We start from the raw sequence: 24,309 nt of genomic DNA on the forward strand, positions 1-24,309 counted from the left end.
ATAAATTAACAAAGCCATAATCATTTATGGGGGATTTTGGCAATTACATCTCTATTGCTGTGACTCTTAACCTTTTTTATGGTCTGGCATACAGAGGGTGTAATTCAGCATCATTAGGAATAACAGCTAATTTGATAATTCATTTATTACATGACGCATTGCCTGGTGTGTGCTTAGTACATGTTTGTTGATTGACTCGCCAGAATACATGAGTAACTCCTTGAACTTGTCATGTTCCCTTTGTATAGGATACACAGTGTAAACAGACCACATTTACTTACCTGGGAATTTTGTTTAAATATGGTGATGGTAGCATTTTAAAAAGCATTGTACAGAAGATGGAAAGTCTTCTAGATGGTCTGGTACATTTTAAAGTAACTGTGTAGTTTAATTTTTCTGCATTTAGTTTTATAATTAACCATTTTCTTTAAAAGTGTTTTCTTTTTTTCTTTAGTAATTAATTTTTCCCTTTAGTTTATGATTTAGTAATTTATTTTTTCCTTCTAATGAATTTTATATAAATTGGCAAGTTTTATGAATGAGTCATTTTCTAAAACTTTGTGAAAATGGTTGTTGAGAATTTCAATTGCATTTTTCCATAGAATGGATGTATTTAAAATATGCTTACAGGGTAGCAAATAAAATATTAAATTTTTCTCCCTACTTCTGGGGGCCATGTCATAAAAGACTCTTCATCTTGTCAAGTACTTCTTTTTGTTCTTTTGTTTTATTCGTTTTTTTCCCCATTTATTTGTAGAGAGCCTACCGTGCAATAGGAATTGTCCCCCCTACTTCCTGCTTATTGAAACAACCTTCTCCCCCTGTCCTCCCTCACCTCCAGATTATTAAATCCTTTTTCTCTTTGCTCCACAGTCATTTTAATTCAGCTGTCATTCTTTCTGTGTCTCCCTCCAGGAAAGGAAGAAAAAACTTTTTATTTGAGGAATGGGAGCTTCTTTCAATTAGCCAGCACAGATAGTCATTTAAAATGTAACAGCAGTTGAACCTTTCCTGAGCTAAATAATTACTTTGAAGCCATTTGCCATGTGGGTTGTTGGTTAATTGATGCCAAATAGCCATAAAATGCCGTACGATGGGCATTATAACTCATGCCCTGTAGTTCAACAATGTATAGCCAATCACTAATCAATGTTATCTCTGTAAACCAATGAGAATTCCTGTCAGACAACTTGGTATCAGCCCACTCCTTGTTTCCTTTAAAAACATGTTTGAAACAGAGGTAGACAGACAGAGCACTCCCCAGGGCAATTTGGAAATGTGTCCCGGGCTGCAAGTCCTCAACTTTGGCCCAAATAATGTCACTCTGTTAATTTTGCCTCAGCTTCTTCTTTTAGGTCAACATGTGCAACTAATGACTTGGAGCTGTTCAGGCAGTTAGAGTTCAACCAGTTTAGAAGCTACATGGCTCATTGTGGATAGAAGGGCTTTACACGGTATATAATGGGTGTTCTCTCTGTATTTTTTTAAGTAGAGATGAGGTCTTGCATTGTTGCCCAGACCGATCTGAAATTCTTGGCCTATAAACAAAATTCTTTTTTTTTTTTTTTTTGAGGTGGAGTTTTGCTCTTGTTGCCCAGGCTGGAGTGCACTGGTGCAATCTCAGCTCACTGCAACCTCTGCCTCCCGGGTTCAAGTGATTCTCTTGCCTCAGCCTCTTGAGTAGCTGGGATTACAGGCAAGTGCCACCAGGCCTGGCAAATTTTGTATATTTAGTAGAGATGGGGTTTCTCCACATTGATCAGGTTGGTCTCAAACTTCGACCTCAGGTGATCTGCCTGCCTCGGCCTCCCAAAGTGCTGGGATTACGGGCGTGAGCTGCTGTGCCCGGCTGTAAAAGGAATTCTTCATCCAGAGTCTTGGGTCTCTTTAAATTGTATGCATTCTCTCTCTCTCTCTTTTTTTTTTTTTTGAGGAGTTTTGCTCTGGTTGCCCAGGCTGGAGTGCAATGGCGAAATCTCGGCTCACTGCAACCTCCGTCTCCTGGGTTCAAGCGATTCTCCTGCCTTAGCCTCCTTCAAGAACATTCATGTGCCACCATGCCTGGCTAATTTCGTATTTTTTCTTTTTAGTAGAGGCGGGGTTTCACCATGTTGGTCAGGCTGGTCTCGAACTCCCGACCTCAGGTGATCTGCCCGCCGCAGCCTCCCAAAGTGCTGGGATTACAGGCATGAGTCACTGCACCCAACAATTGTATACATTGTTAATTTTGATTTTGAATATGTGCAATTTTTTTTGGAGATGGCCCACAGCTTTAGTCAGATACTCAAAGGAGCCCATGACCCCAAGAAACGTTAAATAAAAGCTAATGTTTAAAAATATTTTGGTATATATTTATTATTTTAAAAATTAATGTGTTTCATTTTGACAGAATATATATACAAAGGCTTACTTGAAAATGTACTTTTGCGACAGTTTGTATGATAGACTACAGGTCTGTGTGGAAGCGACAGTTTACTCACATACAGGACTGGTAGTTTTTAAGTTGGTGAAATTTGTCCTTGATACCCTTCTAACTTTTTATCCTTTTTTCTAATCCTAGTATCCTAGCTTTGAGGCCCAGAGCTTCATTTTACTGGCCCTTAAATGTTAAATGCTCCAAAATTATTTACTTCTTTTTCCCCCTTTGTTTCCAGTATCTATTCCCTATTTTCGTCCCCTGTCCAAAATATTATGCTAATCCCAATCAGTGGAAAGCAGTTTTATTTATTTAAAATATTTGAATGGATAATAATTACTTGATGTTACAAAAATTAGTTTGGTTTCATATTTCACTAAAATAGTCACAGAAACTGCTTTTAGGCTCCTGTCTTTGAATTCCTTTCCGTTGTTGGTGCGACTGGCTGGGGCTGGTGTTACAGGTAGTAAGATAATTTACTAAGACAGTTGTAGGTTAAAAAAAAAGGAGGATTTATTAGAGAAAGTATGAAAATACAAAGATATGTTACAAGGGTGCAAGGTGCAGCATAGCAGGGAAGGGGCTATCTGCAAAGAGGGAGGATCTTGAGGGGACTGCAGGATGAGGTCATGTTCCTGGGGTTACATGCTCCCCTTCCTTGTTGCTTACTTATCAGGAGTCCACATTCCCCCCCAATAGAACAACAATGTCTTTAACATTGGGGGTGGAGGTCTCATTTTCTAACCACTTCCTGCTAACTGTGGGTATAATGCTGGCCCTGCCGATGGCTGGGTCTGTCAGGAAGCTCTGTGGGTCATTGTTCTGGATTGTGGGACTTAGGATGTTGTATTGGATCTTGCTTGCTTTCTTGCTTGCTTTCTTGCTTTCTCTCTCTCTCTCTCTCTCTCTCTCTCTCTCTCTCCCTCCCTCCCTCTCTCTGTCTCTCTGTCTCTTTCCCTTTACTTTACTTCACTTTACTTTACTTTCAAGTCTTGCTCTGTCACCCAGGCTGGAATCCAGTGGTATCATCTTGGCCCACTGCAACCTCCACCTCGGGGGTTCAAGTAATTCTCATGCCTCAGCCTCCTGGGTAGCTGAGACTACAGGTACGTACTACTATGCCTGGCTAATTTTTTGTATTGGAAGAGACGGGATTTTACCATGTTGACCAGGCTGGTCTCAAATTCCTGACCTCAAGTGACCCTCCCACCTCAGCCTCCCAAAGTGCTGTGATTACAGGCATGAGCCATGGTGCCCTGCCAGGTATTGGGTCTTGCTGGAGGAAGAGACTTATCAGAGAGGGGGAGCACGTTAAGGCAAAACTAGTGTTCAGCTCAATCAAGGGGAGATTCGTAAAGGTAGAAGGCATCATTAGGGAGAGACGGATACCCCTTTTGCAGCATCATTATAGGTGAAACTGTGGAATTCTAGAAGATAAAGTTTTGTTTTTTCAAGCCAGTTATCAAAAAGGCAAAGAAAAACATTTTGTAGTGTGACTTTTTCCTTATTGAAAGCTCATTTGGGTAACCTGGAAGATAAATTCAATGAAAAAGTGTTTAATCAGACACAACGTAGGGAACCAATTTTATAGAGATTATTATGTTTTAATTATATACAATAATCCTTTTATAAATTTCCTGGCCAAGGGCGGTGGCTCACACCTGTAATCCCAGGTCTTTGGGAGGCTGACGTGGACAGACCACCTGAGGTGAAGAGTTTGAGACCAGCCTGACCAACATGGAGAAACCCTATCTCTACTAAAAATACTGAAAATTAGCCAGACATGGTGGCATATGCCTGTAATCCCAGCTACTCAGGAAGCTGAGGCAGGAGAATCATTTGAACCCGGGAGGTGGAGGTTGTAGTGAGCCAAGATCACACCATTGCACTCTAGCCTGGGCAACAAGAGCGAAACTCCATCTCAAAAAAAATATATATAAATAAAATAAATAAATTTCCTGTCATGATTTTCTTATTACTTTTGTATACCATCTATTATGTGCCTGGACTTTATGACTTGTCCTAAGCATCCTTTATTTTTAAACAACCAGTCATTTTACTTTAGGGCAAGAATTTACCATACAGGATCTTTCTCATGTAAAATTTCTTTATAACCTTCCTTACAAATACCTCTTTAGCTTTATAGCCTTTGAATTAGACAAAAGTTACTTTTCTTCTGTTAGGAAGTTATGGTTTGTATTACATGTGCTGTGTGAATCTGTGAAGGGGAGGAGATAGGTAGGTTTTCTACATGCTGTAGAAGTTTTTCTTCTGTTAGGAATTTGTGGTTTGTATTACATGTTTCTGTGTAAGCCTGTGAAAGGGAGCAGATAGGGAGGTTATCTATATACTGTAGGAGTTATTCCCCCTCAAGACATTGCTTAGTTAGATTTCCTGCTAGTTTCTCTCTGAATAAGTGTGGGCTATTTTTAACCCCAGGGGTAGGTCTATCTAGGTCGAAGTTACTGGTTAAAGATTTAGGTAGCTTTCCCAGGAGAAATAGAGCTATTAGAGGGAAAAATGAATTCAGAGATTGGGTAAATATTAAGCAGACACCTGTCTTAGAAAGTATATTTTTGCCCCAAAGGGGTGTGGGATATTTAGACATTACCCAGGACTGGTGGGAGAATGCTAATTGGTCCCTTAAGTAATATAAAGGGGCGTGATTTTTTTTCTTTTGGAGGGAGAGGAGGGAGTACCATTTGCCCCCATTACCCAACAGGGTTTGAAGGAGTGTTGCTTAGAGAAGGAGATTAGTACAGAGTAGGCAGCTCTTGAACCCAAAAGGGAAATTTACAATTTCATTTGCATCCTACAGAGTTACCCTTGGCTTTGTTTGTTGATGCCAATGTCTGCTTTGGAAGCCAGCTAGAGAAGAGAGACCCCTCAGCTCAGGGCTATCAGTGGTTGGTATTGTCCTGGTGGCCCTTTGGCCCTCAGGCAGTCCTGTTTTTAGTGACTGAGCATGTGGTAGAGGGGCAAGCTGTGCAGGGCTCTTCCCAATGTATCTCATTTGGGCAGTTTGCCTTCTAGTGGCCTGGCCTTCTGCACTGGTGGCAGTTACCTGGAGGAGTGTCCTTAGGGCAACCTGAAGGGGGTAAGCATTGTTCTACATACTCTTGCATGTTTTCCTTTTTCTGGGGGAAGGGGGTCACTGTTTCCTTCATATGGGGGCTTTCTTCAAATATCTGATGATATCTATGTACTCATTTGAGAGTGAGGAACTAAAATTCGTGGGATTCATAGGATCAAAAACTTTTATTTCTGAGTATCAGTCTCTGTAAGCATTTTCATTTGAGCCCGCCAGTCTCCTTCTCCTTGTGAATACTCTTGCATATCTGTATGAATATTTCTGTAACAGATTTCTAAAAGTAGAATTACAAGGTCAAAGAGGACATGATTCTTATTTTTGGTAAATACAGCCATGTTTTCTGCCAAAATAGTTGACTGTGTTTATACTCTTTCCACATATGGTGTATGAAAGCACCCATATCTTTACTATGTCCACATTTTTTATTTTTATTGTATATTTGCTAATATAACAGACTAAAACTATCTCATTTTTTATATTTTCCTGAGGACTGTTGAGATTGAGCATTCCTTAGTGTTTATTAGACATTAGAATTTCCTTTTTGATGGCATATTAGATACACTGACCAATTTTCTGCTGTCTCATTAGATTGTACAAGGGCTTTTATGTTTTTAATGAATGCTGACTCTCTGAGTTGCAGATGTTTTCCCTCATCTGTCATTTTTCTTTTAATTTGAATGTCTTGTGCTTCACAAGAGTTTATATATATTTTTACTGTGGCAAAATACATCATATAAAATTTTCCATTTTTACCATTTTTAAGTATATAGTTCAGTGGCATTAAATATATTCACATTGTTGTACAGTCATTACCATCATTCATATCTAGAATTTTTTTTTTATCATCCCAAACAAACTCTACCCATTAATCAATAACAACCTCATATAAAAGGCATCATACAGTATTTGTCCTTTTGGGTCTATCATGTTTCACTTAACATAGTGTCTTCAAGGTTCATTCACATTGTAGCATGTGGTCAGAATTTCATTCTTTTGAAGACTGAATAATATTCCGTATATGTATATACCACATTTTAAAATCCATTAATGGGCCAGGCATGGTGGCTCACGCCTGTAATCCTAGCACTTTGGGAGGCCGAGGCAGGGAGATCGCCTGAGTTTGAGACCAACCCGGCCCAATGTGGTGAAACTCTGTCTCTACTTAAAATACAAAAATTAGCTGGGTATGGTGGTGCACACCTGTGGTCCCGACTACTGGTGAGACTGAGACAGGAGAATCGCTTGAACCTGGGAGGTAGAGGTTGTAGTGAGATGAGATTGCACCATTGCACTCCAGCCTGGGCCACAGAGCAAGATTGTGTCTGGAAAAAAAATCCATTCACTTATCTGTCAATGAATACTTGAGTTGCTTCTACCTTTAGACTATTGTGAATAATGCTAAAACACACAGGCTTAAAATGAAGCCAAACTGGCTCAGAAAGGGATATAGATTTTGACTGCTAAGGTAGGCCAAGTGCCTATTAGATCCGAGTACCCGAGGTGATGCTAAAGGGTACTTGGCCCCTTTAAAGAAGGCTTATTTGTGTTAACCAGTATACCTTTTGCCTCCTTGAATCAATACCTGGCTTATTCTTTTCCCTGAGGATTATCCAGTTGTGAGAGTTCTTTATCTGGATACAAGTCCCTTATGGGGTACGTAATTTGCAAACATATTCTCCCATTCTTTGTTCCAGCATGTGTCATTGTGAGTCATCCTTTTATTTTCTTGATGGTATCTATAGTTTTACCTCTTACATTTAGATCTGCAGTCCATTTTTAGTTAATTTTTAAGTCTGGAGTAAGGAAAGGATCCAACTTTATTCTTTTGCATGTGCATATCTAGTTGTTGCAGCAGTTCATGACAAGAATACCTTTTGGATGGAGTTGTGTGCTATTTCAGCTTATTAGATCACAGTGTATATATTACTCAGTATATGGATATCCAATATGTTACTGAATAGTATACTGGTTAGGAAATATTTTCTAGTACCTTTGGAAATTATCGGGGTTATTATTAGTTCTGAAGAATGGTAATTCCTTAAATACATATTAAGCATGTAGGTACTGTTAAGTACTAGGCTGCAAAGATGAATAGAACAGTAAGTAGTCTTTGCTTTTCGCAATCTAGTGGAGAAACAGACATATAAACAAATAATTAGTATAAGATATGGTTCTTGTATTTGAACAAGATGCTGAGAAGTAATCATTAACTGCTTGAAAATAATCAAGAGCAGATTTTCTATAGGAATTAATATTTAGGTTGAGTTTTGAAGAATGAGCTAAAAGTTTACTTAAAGAATGGGGCTGGGTGCAGTGGCTCACACCTGTAATCCCAGCGCTTTGGGAGGTCAAGACAGGCAGATCACCTGAGGTTGAGAGTTCAAGATCAGCTTGACCAACATGGAGAAACCCCATTTCTACTAAAAATATAAAATTAGCCAGGCGTGGTGGCACATGCCTGTAATCCCAGCCACTTGGGAGGCTGAGGCAGGAGAGTCGCTTGAACCCGGGAGGCAGAGGTTATGGTGAGCCAAGATCATGCTATTGTACTCAAGCCTGGGCAACAAGAGTGAAACTCAGTCTCAAAAAAAAAAAAAAAGAATGAAGTAGAGAAGAGCAGTAGGAATAGCCTATGCACAGGTGTAAAAAGAAAGCACACCTCTGGGAAAAACAAGTTGTTAGGCATAATTGTAGTACAAGGGCAAGGGAAGGTGGCTGTGGGGGTAAAACTGAAAAGGAATGGGGTCAGATCTGTAAGCTGTGTATTTCCACCAACGTGAGTAACTTGGCTATCTTGAAGATGCTCGTGTTGAAACATTTGTGTATTATAACTTGTAATTATATTACATTTTTATATCCTTTTAATGTAAAGTTTTTTTGTTTTTATACAATATATATAATATATTGATTACATATTATTATAATACATAATTAGAAATAAAAAATACATATATGGAGGTGTATAATCAGATTTTTACTGATAGAGGTCACTATTATAGATTACAGAAAGCTGCTGAAATATTTTAAGTGGAGAAGGAAAAATAGCAGATTTGTATTTTAGGAAGATAACCATGTGTAACAGGGATGGAAGGCCACTAAAACAGTCTAGGAAACATGTTGTGAAGGGCTTAACTAAGGGAGTGATGCTTATCCTACTGTGGTCTTTGGCCCTCCACAGTTATGGCTTAGACTCAATTTTAGTTACCTAATGTTTATTGAGTAGGTTGAAAGATAAGTGGAAAGGATTGTTGGTGCCAAATTATGATGATTAGTACCATATCGTCATACATAATTGCCATTACTGTCTTTTCTTTTGGAAAAAGAGCATTTTTCTCTCACCAATCCTCACGTTTTCCTCAGAAGTTATTTTAACACTGCTTCTTCATCTCATTTTTAAGGGATATTTTATTGATTTTTTAAATTTGTTAGGTTATTTATACATGAAAAAGTTTACAGAACTCACATATATAATTGTTTTAACAAATGTATATAACCATGTTACCACTATTCATATCAAAATATGGAACATTTTTATTATCGCTGAAAGATTGCTTGTTTCTCATTTCCAGAGGCAACCACAGTTTTGACTTCTTTTGCTGTGTATTTTAGTTTTTCCCTGTTCTAGGGCTTTTTATAAATAGATTCATACAGTATGCACTCTTTGTATCAACTTTTTTTGCTGAACATGAGGATTTTAAAATTCACCCATATTGTATGTATCATTCTTTTTATTGTATAACTACACCACAATACACCATCCTTTCTCCTGTTGGTGGGCATTTAAATTGTCTCCATTTCTCTATTGTTATTATCAAAACTTCTGTGGAGAATTTTGTAGATACCTGCTTTCTTTTCTCGGTATATTCTTAGGAGTGGAATTGCTAGGTCTTAGAATAATTACATGTTTAATTTTATTACAAACTGGCAAATTATTTTCTAAAGTGTTTTATCATTTTATGCTCTTAGCAGTGTATGAGATTTCAAGTTCCACTGTTCTGACACTTGGCATTGACAGATTTTTATATTTAGTCATCGTGTTGGGCGTGAAATGGTATCACGTTGTGGTTTTAATTTGCATTTCACTGATAACTATTGATAGTCAGTAGTCATCTAGTAATTTATCACAATTACTGTTTATTGGTCATTCATGGCACTTTCTGCTGTCTATTCAAGTCTTTTGCTCATTAACAGATTTGGATTGTTCAAATTTTTTTTTTTTTATTATCCTCATATATCCTTGTTGCAAGTCCTTTTTCAGGTATGTATTTTGTTTTTCCTGAAATCCATTTCTTTCCTCTAATCATTTTCTAATCATGTTTTTCCTCTAATCATTTTCTTTTTTTCTTTCTGTTTTTTCTTTTTTCTTAGCGACAAGGTCTTGCTTTGTCACCCAGGCTGGAGTGCAGTGGTACAATCATAGCTCACTGTAGCCTTAAACCTTACTTGCTCTCAAGTGATCCGCCTGCCTTAGTCTCCCTGAGTAGCTAGGACTAGAGACAAGGTCTTGTTGCCCAAGGGGGTCTTGAACTTCCGGCCTCAAGTAATCCTCCCTGATTGACCTCCTAAAGAGCTGAGTTGACAGGTGTCAGCCGTTGTGTCCAGCCACCTAATCATTGCCTTAACTGTGTATTTTGGTAAGCACAAATTTTACTTAGGTGAAGTTCATTGTGTCTATTTTTAATTTTATTGTTAGTGCTTTTTGTGTCTGGTCAAAGGAATCTTTGCCTATCCCAAGGTATTCTCAGGATCCCAAGATACTCTCCTGTTTTCTTCCATGTGAATATTTAATTATTCCAGGACCATTTGTTGAAAAGACTGGTATTTCCCCCCGAATTCCAGTTGCACCTCTGTTGTAAAGTCAAGTATAAGCGTGAATGTTATTTCTGGACTCTATTTCATTGATCTGTCTTTCTTTCTTTATGCCAATACTATACTGGTCTTAATTATTATAGCAAAGTAAGTATTATAATCAGTGTTATTCATCAAAATTATTTTAACTGTTCTAGGTTCTTTGGATTTTCATATTAGTTTTAGAATCAACTTGTCAATTTCTTCAAAAATGCCTGCTGCGGTTTTGATTGAGATCATGTTGAATATATACATTAACTTGGGGAAAATTGATGTGTTCACAGTATTGTGTCTTCCAATCCATGTATATGATGTATCCCTATTAGGTCTTTAATATTTCTCTGCAGTGTTTTTAAGTATTTTAGGTGGAATTTTTGCTCATCTTTCATTAAGTTTATTCCTAGATCATTTCTTTTTCTTATGGTAGTAAGGGGTATTTTTAAAAACTTCACTTTCCAAGCATTTGTTGCTAGTATATAAAAATACAGATGGTTATTATATATTGACCTTGAATTTCATAACTTGGTAAACTCATCAGTTTTAGTCATGTGTTTATAGATTCTTTTGGATATTCTACATATATAATCAGGTAATCTGTGAATAGGGACAATTTTCTTTTCAATCTATACTTTTATCTCTTTTTATTTTTTGGTTAGGATCCTCAAAGGTAATTTTTAATGAATTACTGTGTTAATTTTGAAGAACTGGAGTTGTCATTTATGGTTCTCATAGCAGATATATGCCATACTGGAATTTGTTATCAAATAACTATATCATAATGAATAACTATATCATAATGGAATCGAATATGGGATGTTAGAGTCTTGTTTAATAGTTGAGTCTGTTTTGGAGACAGAACTTGGATGCCTTATCTTTATTGAATACAATCAAATCTTCCTCTAGATAGCTGTTGGTAAGGTTGACAATAGTACCGAGAATCCAGACTTAGGGTCGGACAATATCTCTGTATCATTTAAAAAGAGTATTTTAGATTTACTGCAAACTTGAAAAAGGTATTTCTCTCTCCTTTTCTGGAATTTCTCTTACCTAGTTTTAGCCTTAATTGCTTTATATTGGGCATTTCTCTAGCAAAACAAGCTCTTATGTACATTATCATATTACTTATTGCCTCTTGAGACTTTGGTATAGATCATTGATGCCTTGATTTAACATAGGTTAATGTCATGTTAAAGAAACCCCACACATAAAAATTATTATTTTTGGCCAGGTGTGGTGGCCCATGCCTGTAATCCCAGCACTTTGGGAGGCCAAGGTGGGCAGATCACTTGAGGTCAGGAGTTCAAGACCAGCCTGGCCAACATGGTGTAACCCTATCTCTACTAAAAATATAAAAATTACCCTGGCTTGGTAGGACATGCCTGTAATCCCAGCTACATGGGAGGCTGAGGTAGGAGAGTCTCTTAAACCCGGGAGGCAGATGTTGCAATGAGCTGAGATCGCACCACTGCACTCCAGCTTAGGCAACAGAGCGAGACTTTGTCTCAAAACAAACAAACAAACAAACAAAAAATTAGGCCAGGTGCAGTGGATCATGCCTGCAATCCCAGCACTTTGGGAGGCTGAGGCAGGCAGATCACAAGGTCAGGAGTTCAAGACCAGCCTGGCCAATATGAGGAAATCCGTCTCTACTAAAAATAAAAAAATTAGCTGGGCATGGTGGCAGGCGCCTATAGTCCCAGCTACTCGGTAGGCTGAGGCAGGAAAATCACTTAAACCTGGTAGGCAGAGGTTTCAGTGAGCCAAGATCGTACCACTGCATTCCAGCCTGGGCAACGGAGCAAGCCTCTGTCTCAAAAATAAAATAAATAAAATAAAATAAAATAAAATAAAATAAAATATTCTTTGCCCACTTTTTGATGGAGTTGTTTTTTTCTTGTAAATTTGTTTAAGTTCTTTGTAGATTCTGGATATTAGGCTTTTGTCAGATATATAGATTGCAAAAATTTTCTCCCATTCTGTTGGTTGCTGGTTCACTCTGATGATAGTTTCTTTTGCTGTGCAGAAGCTCTTTAGTTTAATTAGATCCCTTTTGTCAATTTTGGCTTTTGTTGCCATTGCCTTTGGTGTTTTAGTCACGAAGTCTTTGCCCATGCCTGTGTCCTGAATGGCATTGCCTAGGTTTTCTTCTAGAGTTTTTATGGTTTTAGGTCTTACATTTAAGTCTTTAATCCATCTTGAGTTAATTTTTGGATAAAGTGTAAGGAAGGGGTCCAGTTTCAGTTTTCTGCATATGGCTAGCCAGTTTTCCCAACACCATTTATTAAATAGGGAATCCTTTCCCCATTTCTCATTTTTGTCCAGTTTGTCGAAGATCAGACAGCTGTAGATGTATAGCATTATTTCTGAGGCCTCTGTTCTGTTCCATTGGTCTATCTACCTGTTTTGGTTCCAGCAACATACTGTTCTGGTTACTGTAGCCTTGTAGTATAGTTTGAAGTCTGGTAGCATGCTTCCAGCTTTGTTCTTTTTGCTTAGGATTGTCTTGGCTATATGGGGTCTTTTTGGGTTCCGTATAAAATTTAAAGTAGTTTTTTCTAACTCTGTGAAGAAAGTCAGTGGTAGCTTGATGGGGATAGCATTGAATCTATAAATTAGTTTGGGCAGTATGGTAATTTTCACAATATTGATTCTTCCTATCCTCGAGCATGGAATGTTTTTCTGTTTGTTTGTATCTTCTCTTATTTCCTTGACCCCATAATCCCATTACTGGGTATGTAACCAAAGGATCATAAATCATTCTGCTGTAAAGACACATGGACACTAATGTTTATTGCAGCACTGTTCACAATAGCAAAGACTTGGAACCAACCCAAATGCCCATCAATGATAGACTGGATAAAGAAAATGTGGCACATATACACCATGGAATACTATGTAGCCATAAAAAAGGATGAGCTTATGCAGGGACATGGATGAAGCTGGAAATCATTATTCTCAGCAAACTAACACAGGGACAGAAATCAAATACCGCATGTTCTCACTCATAAGTGGGAGTTGCACAATGAGAACACATGGACACAGGGAGGGGAGCATCACACACCAGGGCCTGTCATGGTGTGTGATGGGGGACTAGGGGAGGGTTAGCCATTAAGAGAAATACCTAATGTAGATGACAGGTTGATATGTGCAGCAAACCACCATGGCACATATATATCTATGTAACAAACCTTCAAGTTCTGTACATGTATCTCAGAACTTAAAGAATAGTAAAATTATGATTTTTTATGTGTATCGTACATGACAATTCAAATCCTAATGAACAGATAGATTTTTTTTTTTTTTTTTTTTGAGATGGAGTTTCGCTCTTGTTACCCAGGCTGGAGTGCAATGGCGCGCTCACTGCAACCTCCACCTCCTGGGTTCAGGCAATTCTCCTGCCTCAGCCTCCTGAGTAGCTGGGATTACAGGCACGCGCCACCATGCCCAGCTAATTTTTTGTATTTTTAGTAGAGACGGGGTTTCACCATGTTGACCAGGATGGTCTCGATCTCTTGACCTCGTGATCCACCCGCCTCGGCCTCCCAAAGTGCTGGGATTACAGGCTTGAGCCACCGCGCCCGGCCACAGATTGATCTTTGATATACTTATGTAATAATACACATTTAGAACACTTAAAATAGGATTTAATTTAATTTAGAATTATACATATCTTGCCAGTAATATATATAAAACATTCAGGTGTTTACGTTAGGTATAGCCATGAAAACGTTTTTAAAATAGTAACTCACAGATTCATTGCTTATACATTTTCAGTCTAGCTTGGGAGTATCTGTGCTTGGCAAGTTGCTTGGTTGATATTTCCTCTTGGTTGGTGCTATGCTGTAATGACTGTTTACCTCTTCATTGGAAAAAATAGCTATGGGCATTAGAAGCCCTATGGGAAAAATCCTTTTTTATGGTTAGGGTTATGTTTAAGAAAGGGGCTCTTTGGAACTTTTAACTAATATGTTTTCCATTCAAGAAGTTGCTGTTCAAATGGAAAGACTTGAATGCCAAAGCTTGATAAAGAAGCAGGAAACTGTTAATTAAGTGCTACAGGTGTCATGCCACTTAAGTTGATTGTGCAGATTGCTTCTTTATGAAGCAATTTCTGGTGTCAAATAATGCTGTATGCTAGTGACATAGTCATGATTTTATATAGAAACATCTTGTACAAAAATATTGTTAATCTTTGTAAGTCACTTGATAGTTAATATTCTAGAAGAATTTTCAAAGCAACACTGTCATAAATCATTTTTAAAATAATTTTCTCTTGGTTGTATTCATTTTTATGTTTTTCTTTTTTCTTTGGTTGTATGGAGGATATTTATATGGCAGAAAAGAGAAATATTCCTGTGGTTAGTAAATATAATGATAGCTATTGATTAAGGTAAATGTTTTTCCATTTTATTGTTACATATAGGGTATATTTACTTCTGGCACATGGGAAGAGAAATCAGATGAAATTTCCTTTGCTGACTTCAAGTTCTCAGTCACTCATCATTATCTTGTACAAGAGTCCACTGATAAAGAAGGAAAGGATGAGTTATTAGAGGGTAAGTTTTTTCTAAATAATTTTTAACTTCTGATTTTTAAGAATGGCTATAATTTTAAATTATGAATTTAGTTTTCTTCAGTAGTGTCCTTTGGAGTTGTTTTATATAAGCAGAGTTGTTTCACTACATCTGAGGTGCAGGATGAACTGCAGTGTCATTCATTTTTTTAATTGATTAAATCAGCTCATATTTATTGAGTACCTACTTACAAGCCCTGTAGAACTCAAACTGAAATGAAACTTACAGGAGATAAGACAGATAAGTAACAGTAATAGGCAGAAGGTGATAAGTGCATCCTGATGTTCAGATGAAGTTCTACTGGAATTCAGAGGAGAAAATACTACTTTTAATTGGGAGATCAGAGAAGTTGTTACGGAGAATTAAGCAAAAAAGTTTAGCTTTGAAGGATTATAAATAAAGGAAAATCTGTCTATTGATTAGAGGTTAGTATTTTGGATTTACTCCAGACTTTGGAGTCAAAACAAGTGGATTAAAATTTTGTTTTTTTCTATTTGCTAGTTAGTTGACCCTTCTAAGCTTGAGTATCTCAGTTGTAAAATGAAGTAGTACTACGTGGAGGGCTAATGTGAAGATTTAATAAGAAATTGTACATAAGCAACTATCTCAGTACTTGACCCATGCCAGATACTCAATAAATGGTGTCTGTAATTGTTAATAGGTCAAATCATCCAAAATCTTCTGTTCTTAGGTAATCTAGTACATAACAGGGAGTGATCAAGATACTGAATAAACATGAACTTTGGAGCTGCAAGTTAAATAACCTTCTTTATTCACTCAGCAAATAAATAGGCAGAATGTGTTAAATTTTTTATGATCATAACGGATTATCATTTTTAAGCTCAGACCTGAAATATCTGTGCCTTTTCTTGTGTAGCAATAGAATTATGTCACCTTTTCTATTATATATATTCTTCTTAGAAACAAAACAGTTAGATAACATGTACATTCCGATTCATAAACCAGGACAGGTAACATTAACCATGTATACATATACGGAAGGTAATTATACAGCAAAATAAAATAATTAAGCCAGAATGTGAATATGAGAAATTTAAGAGGAAGAGGGAAGTGTGTGCAATTGGTGGGAGGTCCTATAATAGCCCAGCAATTTTCGGGTTCAGCATTCTGCCAGTTAATGAAGGAAACTATTCAAGATATCAGAAATTTAAGTGCTATTAATTTTTTTTTTTGAGACTAGAGTCTTGCTCAGTCATCCAGGCTGGAGTGCAGTGGCACGATCTCGGCTCACTGCAGCCTCTGCCTCCCAGGTTCAAGCGATTATCCTGCCTCAGCCTCCTGAGAAGCTGGGACTACAGGTGCGCGCCACCACACCCAGCTAATTTTTGTATTTTTAGTAGAGACAGGGTTTCACCATGTTGGCCAGGATGGTTTCAATCTGTTGACCTCGTGATCCACCCACCTCGGCCTCCCAAAGTGCTGGGATTACAGGCGTGAGTCACTGCGCCCCGCCTTTAAGTGCTGTTAATTTAAGGGAAGATCATACATCAAGGAAAAGCTGCTGTAATAAAGAGGCTTAGAATCCGTGTTCTGAGAGGAACAGATGAAAGAGACTGTAGCACAATGAAGGTGAATGAATTGCAAGCTAGTTAAGGCATTGTTTCATGTGTATATGTACAGTGTAGTTTTAATTTGGTTGTGATTGAGTTTGTAACTAATGGTGAGAGTTACAAGCCAAACCATCAGCTCAGTTTTAGAGATATACATTTAAAACTATATTATCAGAGGTTAGGAGATTTGAGCACTGATCATTTATTTTGTTGGAGTTGGCTATTGCTCTTGGTCTGAAAAGCATCAAATTGTTAGCATTTTCTTTAGTCTTTTAGCAAAATAAAAAGTATGGATTTGCTAAGCAATGATAGCCGTACAACAGAAATTATTTTTATGCATGGAGACTCTTCTTTATGCATTGAATTTATCATGTATTTATGAGTATTATGATCATTGATGTTAGTGCCTTATCATGGGTAGTAATTTAAGTATGTAAACATGGGTTAGAAGTGGGAAGCCAGGTAGAAGTTTTACAAGAACATTTAAGATAGCCAGGGGGCCTAAAAAGGCTAGATATGGGAGGTGATACAGAGTTGACATCTCTCTAAATGGAATGTTGAAGAAAAGTAGAGGCAAGGGCAGGAAGGCCGAGAAGAATAAATAAAGCTTTCTGGTAATACTGAGGAATTGTGTGAGTTGTGATGCAGAAGCAAAAAAATATTATAAACTTGGGAGTGGCATAGGCTACTTTTGTTTGAAGAAAAAAAAATGAGAGAGAAATCCCTCTCCCCCTACTCAAGAGCTATCTTTACATATAAATCTTAAAGCAATATCATAACTTCATGGTCTAGCAAGACATATTTATCCTCAAAGCTTATTTTAGAACTCTGCCTTATAATGAACACACTAACTTTTTTTATTATCATATGTTTTTGTAGATGTTATTCCACAATCTATGCAAGATTTGCTGTGTATGAATAATGACTTTCCTCCAAGAGCACATTGCCTGGTAAGATGGTAGGTATCTATTTTACTCCATATCTTTTAGTTATGTGTGTTGCAGGAGACCTCAACACTGCCCCCAAGTTCACTGATTTGCTAAGAAGACTCAGAGGACTCAGCAGCTGATTTATTACAGAGACAGGATGCAAGGCAAAATCTGCAGGGTGAAGAGGCACATGAGGCAAAGTCCAGAGGAAGTACAAGCTTTTAAGAGCCCTTTCCTAATGGAGTCAGGCAAGATGTACATTTCCATCAGCAACAAGTTGTGACAACGGATGTGAAACAATGTCTATCAGGAATAATGTTAAATGCTCAGCACCCCGGGTTTTTAATTAGGGGGCTGGTCATATAAACACACTTTAACTGGTATATACCAAAATTTCAGGTTCCCAGAAGGAAAGCAGGTATGCAGCATAAATCGCATTGTTTGCATAAACAATTTTGGCTTAGTGAGCAGTGTAATCAGTTCTGGGAATGCTGAGAACCCTCCCCCAAATCCCAATTCCCAGATGTTGGCCAAGAGCTAACCTTGCAAACAGGTTTTTCTTTTTTCGTTTTTTTTTTCTTTTTAATTATTGTGGATATATAATAGTTGTACATACTTATCTTTTTTCAAAAGAAATGATAAATGCTTGAGGTGATGGAGTCGCCAATTAAACGGTCCACTTCCATTCTTTTAATTATCTTAAAAAATACAACAAATTGTTAACTGTTGGTGGCCTATTTTGCTACTGAATGCTAGATCTTACTTCTTCTATCTAACTGTATTTTTGTCCCATTTACTATCTCCTCTTTATGCCCTGATCCCCACTAAGCCTCTGGTAATTCTACTTAGAGATATGTCATCTCTTTATCACCTCCCATATCTAGGTTTTTTAGGCCCCCTGGCCATCTTAAATGTTCTTGTAAAACTTCTACCTAGCTTCCCACTTCTAACCCATGTTTACACACTTACATGACTATCCATAAAACACTAACATCATTCTGTTCTCTTATCTCCATGAGTTCACTTTTTTTTTTTTTAGCTCTCACATATTAGTGAAAATGTGTTATACTTGTCTTTCCGTGCCTAGCTTATTTCACTTAAATGTCTTCCAGTTCCTTCTATGTTGTTGTAAATGACAGGATTTCATTCTTTCAATGACTGAATAATATTCCATTGTGTATATGTACCATACTTTCTTCCTTCATTCATCTGTTGATGGGTATTTAGGTCGATTCCATATTTTGGTTATTGTGAATACCGCTGTGGTAAACATGGAAGTGGAGATATCCCTTCAGTATACTGATTTCCTTTCAGCAAGCAGGGTTTTTTAAGGCTAGCAGTCACAGGCCTGCTGGTTCATCTTTTCTGCACAATGTATTTCAAAATCCAGGGTAGTGCTTTACAATAGTCTCATGACAAGCATTTAAATGTTCTAATATTTAAATATCATAGAAATTTTAATACATATTACTGAATATTGAAATAAACTCAGTGTATTGGATATTGATCTGTTATGTGACAAAATCAAAACTCATTGTGTTTAAACTATAAATGTGATATATTAATATAAGAGGTACAGTCTTCCCCACCTAAGGTATCTGCAGTTCTGCTTTCTGCGGTTTCAGTTACCTGAGGTCAAGTGTAGTCTGAAAATATTAAATGGAAAATTTCAGACAAAAACAAGTTTTAAATTGCATGCTCTTCTGAGTAACATGGTGAAGTCTTGGGCCATTCTGCCCTGGAGGTGAATCATGCCTTTGTCCAGTGTATCTACACTGTGTACACTACCTGCCCCAAAGGCACTTAGTAGCCACCTTGGTTATCAGATGGGTGAGTATAGTACAATGAAATATCTTGAGAGAGAGAGAGACCACATTTATATAACTTTTATTACAAAATATTGTCATAATTGTTCTATTGGTGTATATATATAGGAAAAAACAGTACACACAGGGTTTCATACCATCTGCAGTTTCAAGCATCCACTAGGGGTATTGGAACTTATCTCCCACAGATAAGGGGGGACTATTTATATTACATTTAAAAGGTCTCTTCCATCTTTTTCAGTTATTCCACGTGTCTGTGAACTTGCTTATTTTGGATGGACTGGTCTTAAAACATACTACCACCAGAATGTCCCTAGTAAAAAGAGTATATGCTTAAGAAAGGAGACCTAGTTAAAGGAAGTTTATATACTGGTTTGAAATTATTCTATTGGTATCAGTTGGCCTTTTAATTGTTTTTAATTAAAGAAGAATTCTAAGGGAGGGGAAAATGATATTATCTGTGTTTATCTTTTTCTTCATTTCATATAGTAAATAGGCTGTATAGTACTTAAAAAAAAGAAAATTATTTGCAAATGCAGGTAAATTGTATACTGTTTCATAAATATTCCTCTTTTAGTATGACCTTTTAAAAATTGTGCACTTAAGCAACTTAAACAACTAAAAAAATTTAATAATTACATGTATTAATGTAATTTAATCCTTCCACATTCTATTCTGGCCTTTTAAAATATGAATATGTACATTTAACATGACTAAATTTATCAGAAGGCAGCATAGTATCAGAGCATGAGCTTTGTATGCATTCATTCATTCAACATTAACACTTACTGTTTGGCTACATACTGAATTAGGTTTAATTCCTAGCCCAGTCACTTAGTATTTCTACAGCTTTGGGTAAGTTACTTAATTTCTTGTAGTTTGTTTCTACACTGGTAAAGTAAGAATAATAAATAATATGCACTTTCAGGTAGTTGTGAGGATCAAATAAAATAATGGCTCTTAGTATGTTTATCAAAATCTAAATGCTATTACATGATTTCGGCCTTTTGATATGTATTTTCTCAAACTGACACATAGTCCGTGGTCAAAATACTAAATGAAGTAATGAAACCTTTCTGTATATTAATATAAATAACTTGTTAGTAGGGTGTTTTTTGGTAACCTTTCCATTTACTTGTTTTTTTCTTTTTCTGTTTCCATTTACTTTTAAAAACATTTTTTATATTAACATGTAGTAAAATGGACTTTTTTGTGGAGGTGAGCAGTTCTCTGAACTTCAACACTGGGTAGTTTTTTACTAGTACCAAAATCAGGAGATAGAACAGTTCCGTAACACCGCTTTGCCCCTGTCACCAAAAACCTCTTGTTGTCTCTTTTGTCTCTTAGGCATAGGCACACTCTTCCACTGTTTTTTTTTTTTTTTTTTTTTTTAAGAGACAGGTCTGTCACCCAGGTCGGAAGTGATTGCCGTGGTGCAATCACTCCTGGATTCAAGTGATCCTTCTGCCTCAGTCTCTTGAGTAGAGAGGATTACAGGTGCACACCACCATGCTTGGCTAAGTAGTTTTTAAATTTTTCTGTAGAGACAGCATCTTGCTATGTTGCCTGGGCTGGTCTTAAACTTTTGGCCTCAAATGATCCTCCTCCTTCAGTGTCCCAAAGTGCTAGGATTATAGGTGTGAGCCACTGTACTTGGCCACACTCCCCACTTATAATTCCTGGAATCTCTGATCTTTCTATGTCACTATAGTTCTGTCCTTTTGAGAGTGTCATATAAATAGGAGTCTACTGTATATAAATAGAATTCTATATATAAATAGAATTACTGTATATAACCATTTGTGACTGGCTTTTACAACTCAGCATGGTGCCTTTGAAATCTTTTGAGGTGATTCTGCTTATCAATAGTTTGTCCCTTTTTCTTGCTGAGTAGTATTTTATTGTAAGGATATATCACACTGTTTACTCATTCATTTGTTCAGGGATATTAGGATTGTTCTAGGCTTTGGAATTTTTAAACAGAGCTATACTGTAAATATTTGTATACAGGTTTTTGTGTGAAAATGCATTTTCAGTTCACTTGGGTAGATACCTAGAGTGGGACTGCTAAGTCATGTGGTAAGTGTGTGTTTATAGGAAACTGCAAAACATTTCTAGAGTAGCTGTACCATTTTGCATTCCCACCAACAATGTATGAAAGTTCCAGTTTCTACATCCTTACCAGCACTTGGTATTGTCAGTATTTTTTTTTTTTTTTTTTTAGCCATTCTTTTTTTTTTTGTTTTTTTTTTCTTTTTTTTTTTTTTTTTTTTTTTTTTTGGGGGGGGGGACAAGAGCCTTGCTCTGTCTCCCAGGCTAGAGTGCAGTGGCTAGATCTTGGCCCACTGCAACCTCTGCCTCCTGGGTTCAAGCGATTCTTTTTCCTCAGCCTTCCAAGTAGCTGGGATTATAGGCACCTACCACCGTGCCTGGCTAATTTTTGTCTTTTTGGTAGAGCTGGGGTTTTACCATCTTGGCTAGGCTGGTCTCGAACTCCTGACTTTGTGATCCACCCGCCTGGCCTCCCAAAGTGCTGGGATTATAGGCATGAGCCACCACGCGCAGCCTCTGATCCTAATTTTAATTTTGATGTCTTTCATGTGTTTATTTGCCCATTTATATTTTCTTTATATTACAGTGTCCAAGTCTTTTGCACATAGTTTAATTGGGTTGTTTGTAACAGTTAAGACTATAACTTACCTTTTCATTTCTCTTACGATGTCTTTTCTAGAACAAAAGTTTTAAAATTGAGTGAAGTTCAATTTTATCAATTTTTAATTTTATGGGTTGTGCTTTTGGTGCCATATCTGAGGACTTTTTGCTCTAGGCACAAATCTTTCTCCTATTAAAAAATTATTTTATTTTGGAATTATTCAAAATCTGAGGGTGAAAGCAGCTGTTCATGGATGCTGGGGATGGTGGTAGCAGATCCATTACCAGGTTGGCAAAAGGGGTGGCGGTCACCTGTAGTATTATTTCCAAAAACCCCTAATCTCAGTATATCCATTTTGATATTTAGATCTTACCTGATTTCTTTCAGCAGTGTTTTACAGTTTTCAGCATGAAGATCCTATAAATGTTATATTATGTTTCTACTTGCTGCTTTTTTATAAAGGAGCTATTATAATGATATTTTTAATTTTTTTCATTTCCAGTTGTTCATTACTAGTATGTAGGAATATGGCTGATGTTGAGGGGTTGACTTTGTGTCCTGTAACCTTGCTAACCTCAATTACTAGGTTAACTCCTTTCTAGGAGTTGTCATTTCTTTGGGATTTTCTGTATATATAATCATTGTCTCTGAATATGGATAGTTTTATTTCCTTTCTAATCTCTGTTCTTTTTTAAAAATACGTATTGCAACATACCATCAAGCAATCTAGTCATTTTTTTTTTTTTAAATTGGCTAGAGTTTCCAGTAAAATATTGAATAGGATTTGCTCATCTCAGGGGGAAAGCAGTTAGTCTTTTACCATTAAGTATAATGTTAGCTGTAGGTTTTATCATAGATGCTCTTTATCAGGTTGAGAAAGTTCCCTTTTGTTTCTGCTTTGCTAAGAGTTTTTTATTACGAATTGATGTTGAATTTTGTCAAATGCTTTTTCTGTTTAAATTGATATGATTTTTTTTTTCCTTTAGATTTTTAATATGTTGATTGCATTGATTGATTTTTGGATACATAACCAGCTTTGCATTCTCAAGATAAACTCCACTACTTTGTGGTGTAATTTGTATTTCTGTGTGTGTGTGTGTGTGTGTGTGTGTGTGTGTATTGCCGTATTTGATATGCTAATAGTTTGTTGAGGATTTAAGTGTCTATGTTCAGAAGGGATGTTGGTCTGTAGTTTTCTTTTCTCATGCTTTGATTTTGGTATCAGAGTAATGTTGGCCTCATAGTGTGAGTCAGAAAGTATTTAAGTATTTTGTTCTCTTCTATTTTCTTTGAGAGAGTATGTAAAATTGATTTTTTTCTTTTTTAACTGTTTAATAGAATTTGCCTTTGAAACTTTCTGGGCCTGGCATTCTCATTTTATGGAGTTGTCAATTCCTTCTAGGGTCTAGGATTTAAGCAGAGGTCTCAGTTCCAGTTCCTTGCCTCATGTATACCCATATCCCTGAGAAATCATTCAAAACATTACAACCTCCATAGTGATAGTGATTTGGATTGATGGAATAAACCTAAATCTAAAGGATATAGAAGGAAGCTTGTGTGTTTAGGTTATATAGCAGAGAAATTGGTAACCTTATCAGAAAGATATGCAGCTAGCTCCCAAGTCCCAGGGCCTCATAAGCAGAGGCACAGTTGTGGATGATAATATCTGAGTGATATTGTGCTTCGGGAAGCCGAGTTTCTGGGCCTAGCCTTATTTATATTTATTATGAGACTGGGACATTCTTGGACATAGCCTAATCTGGATACATGCCAGAGACCACTTTCCCTGCCTGGGTATACCTTATCACCTCAGAGTTATATAATTCACATACGACTGCTAGGCTAAAATACATGGTATTGTCAGATATAAACAGACTTTTCTTTTATCATTCTTGTTCTTTCCAGTCTAGCCCAGCATACTGAGCTTTGCAAACATTTTTATAAGTCAAACTAACAGACTTTTAACAGTAAAAGGCTTACCCTGTAAAATCCCAGCTCCCACTGCTCAGCTGTTAGGGCCTATAGCCAGACCTGATCTTCCCCTAGTATTTTTCAGTCACCTTCTGTGCTCACTTTTGCCTTTCACTATACTGTTTATTTCTGTTATCCAGGAAACTCCTTTTTATTCTTTCAAATTCAGCTGTGTATTTTACAAAATTTTCATATTTGATGAGGTATTTCTTTGTGTTTTGGGGCAAGGAGGGCCTGTGTCATGTCAGCTGGTTGGAAGTCCTGTCATGTGGTTGGAAGTCACTTTCAGTTTTGTCTTACTTGATCTTTCTTAAAGTTTAGAAAGCCAGCAACAGCCGGGCGCAGTGGCTCAAGCCTGTAATCCCAGCACTTTGGAAGGCCGAGGCGGGTGGATCACGAGGTCAAGAGATCGAGACCATCCTGGTCAACA

At 37.0% G+C, this 24,309-nt stretch overlaps 1 protein-coding gene across 3 annotated transcripts in view; it reads left to right on the forward strand.

Moving 5' to 3' along the window:
* The window catches only part of RAB3GAP1 (RAB3 GTPase activating protein catalytic subunit 1), a 98,886-nt gene that overhangs the window by 17,155 nt on the left and 57,422 nt on the right, over positions 1-24,309 (forward strand). For 2 of the 3 annotated variants that reach the window (XM_017536039.2, XM_017536040.2), the window contains exons 4-5: positions 14,779-14,911; positions 17,380-17,458. In XM_017536039.2, the coding sequence (XP_017391528.1) occupies positions 14,779-14,911; positions 17,380-17,458 (212 nt within the window). The remainder of the gene's footprint in view (positions 1-14,778; positions 14,912-17,379; positions 17,459-24,309) is intronic. The other variant, XM_017536041.2, reaches the window with a different exon arrangement.

The sequence above is a fragment of the Cebus imitator genome, unplaced genomic scaffold, assembly GCF_001604975.1.
Source record: "Cebus imitator isolate Cc_AM_T3 unplaced genomic scaffold, Cebus_imitator-1.0 Scaffold95, whole genome shotgun sequence".
In the NCBI taxonomy this organism is placed as follows: domain Eukaryota; kingdom Metazoa; phylum Chordata; class Mammalia; order Primates; family Cebidae; genus Cebus; species Cebus imitator.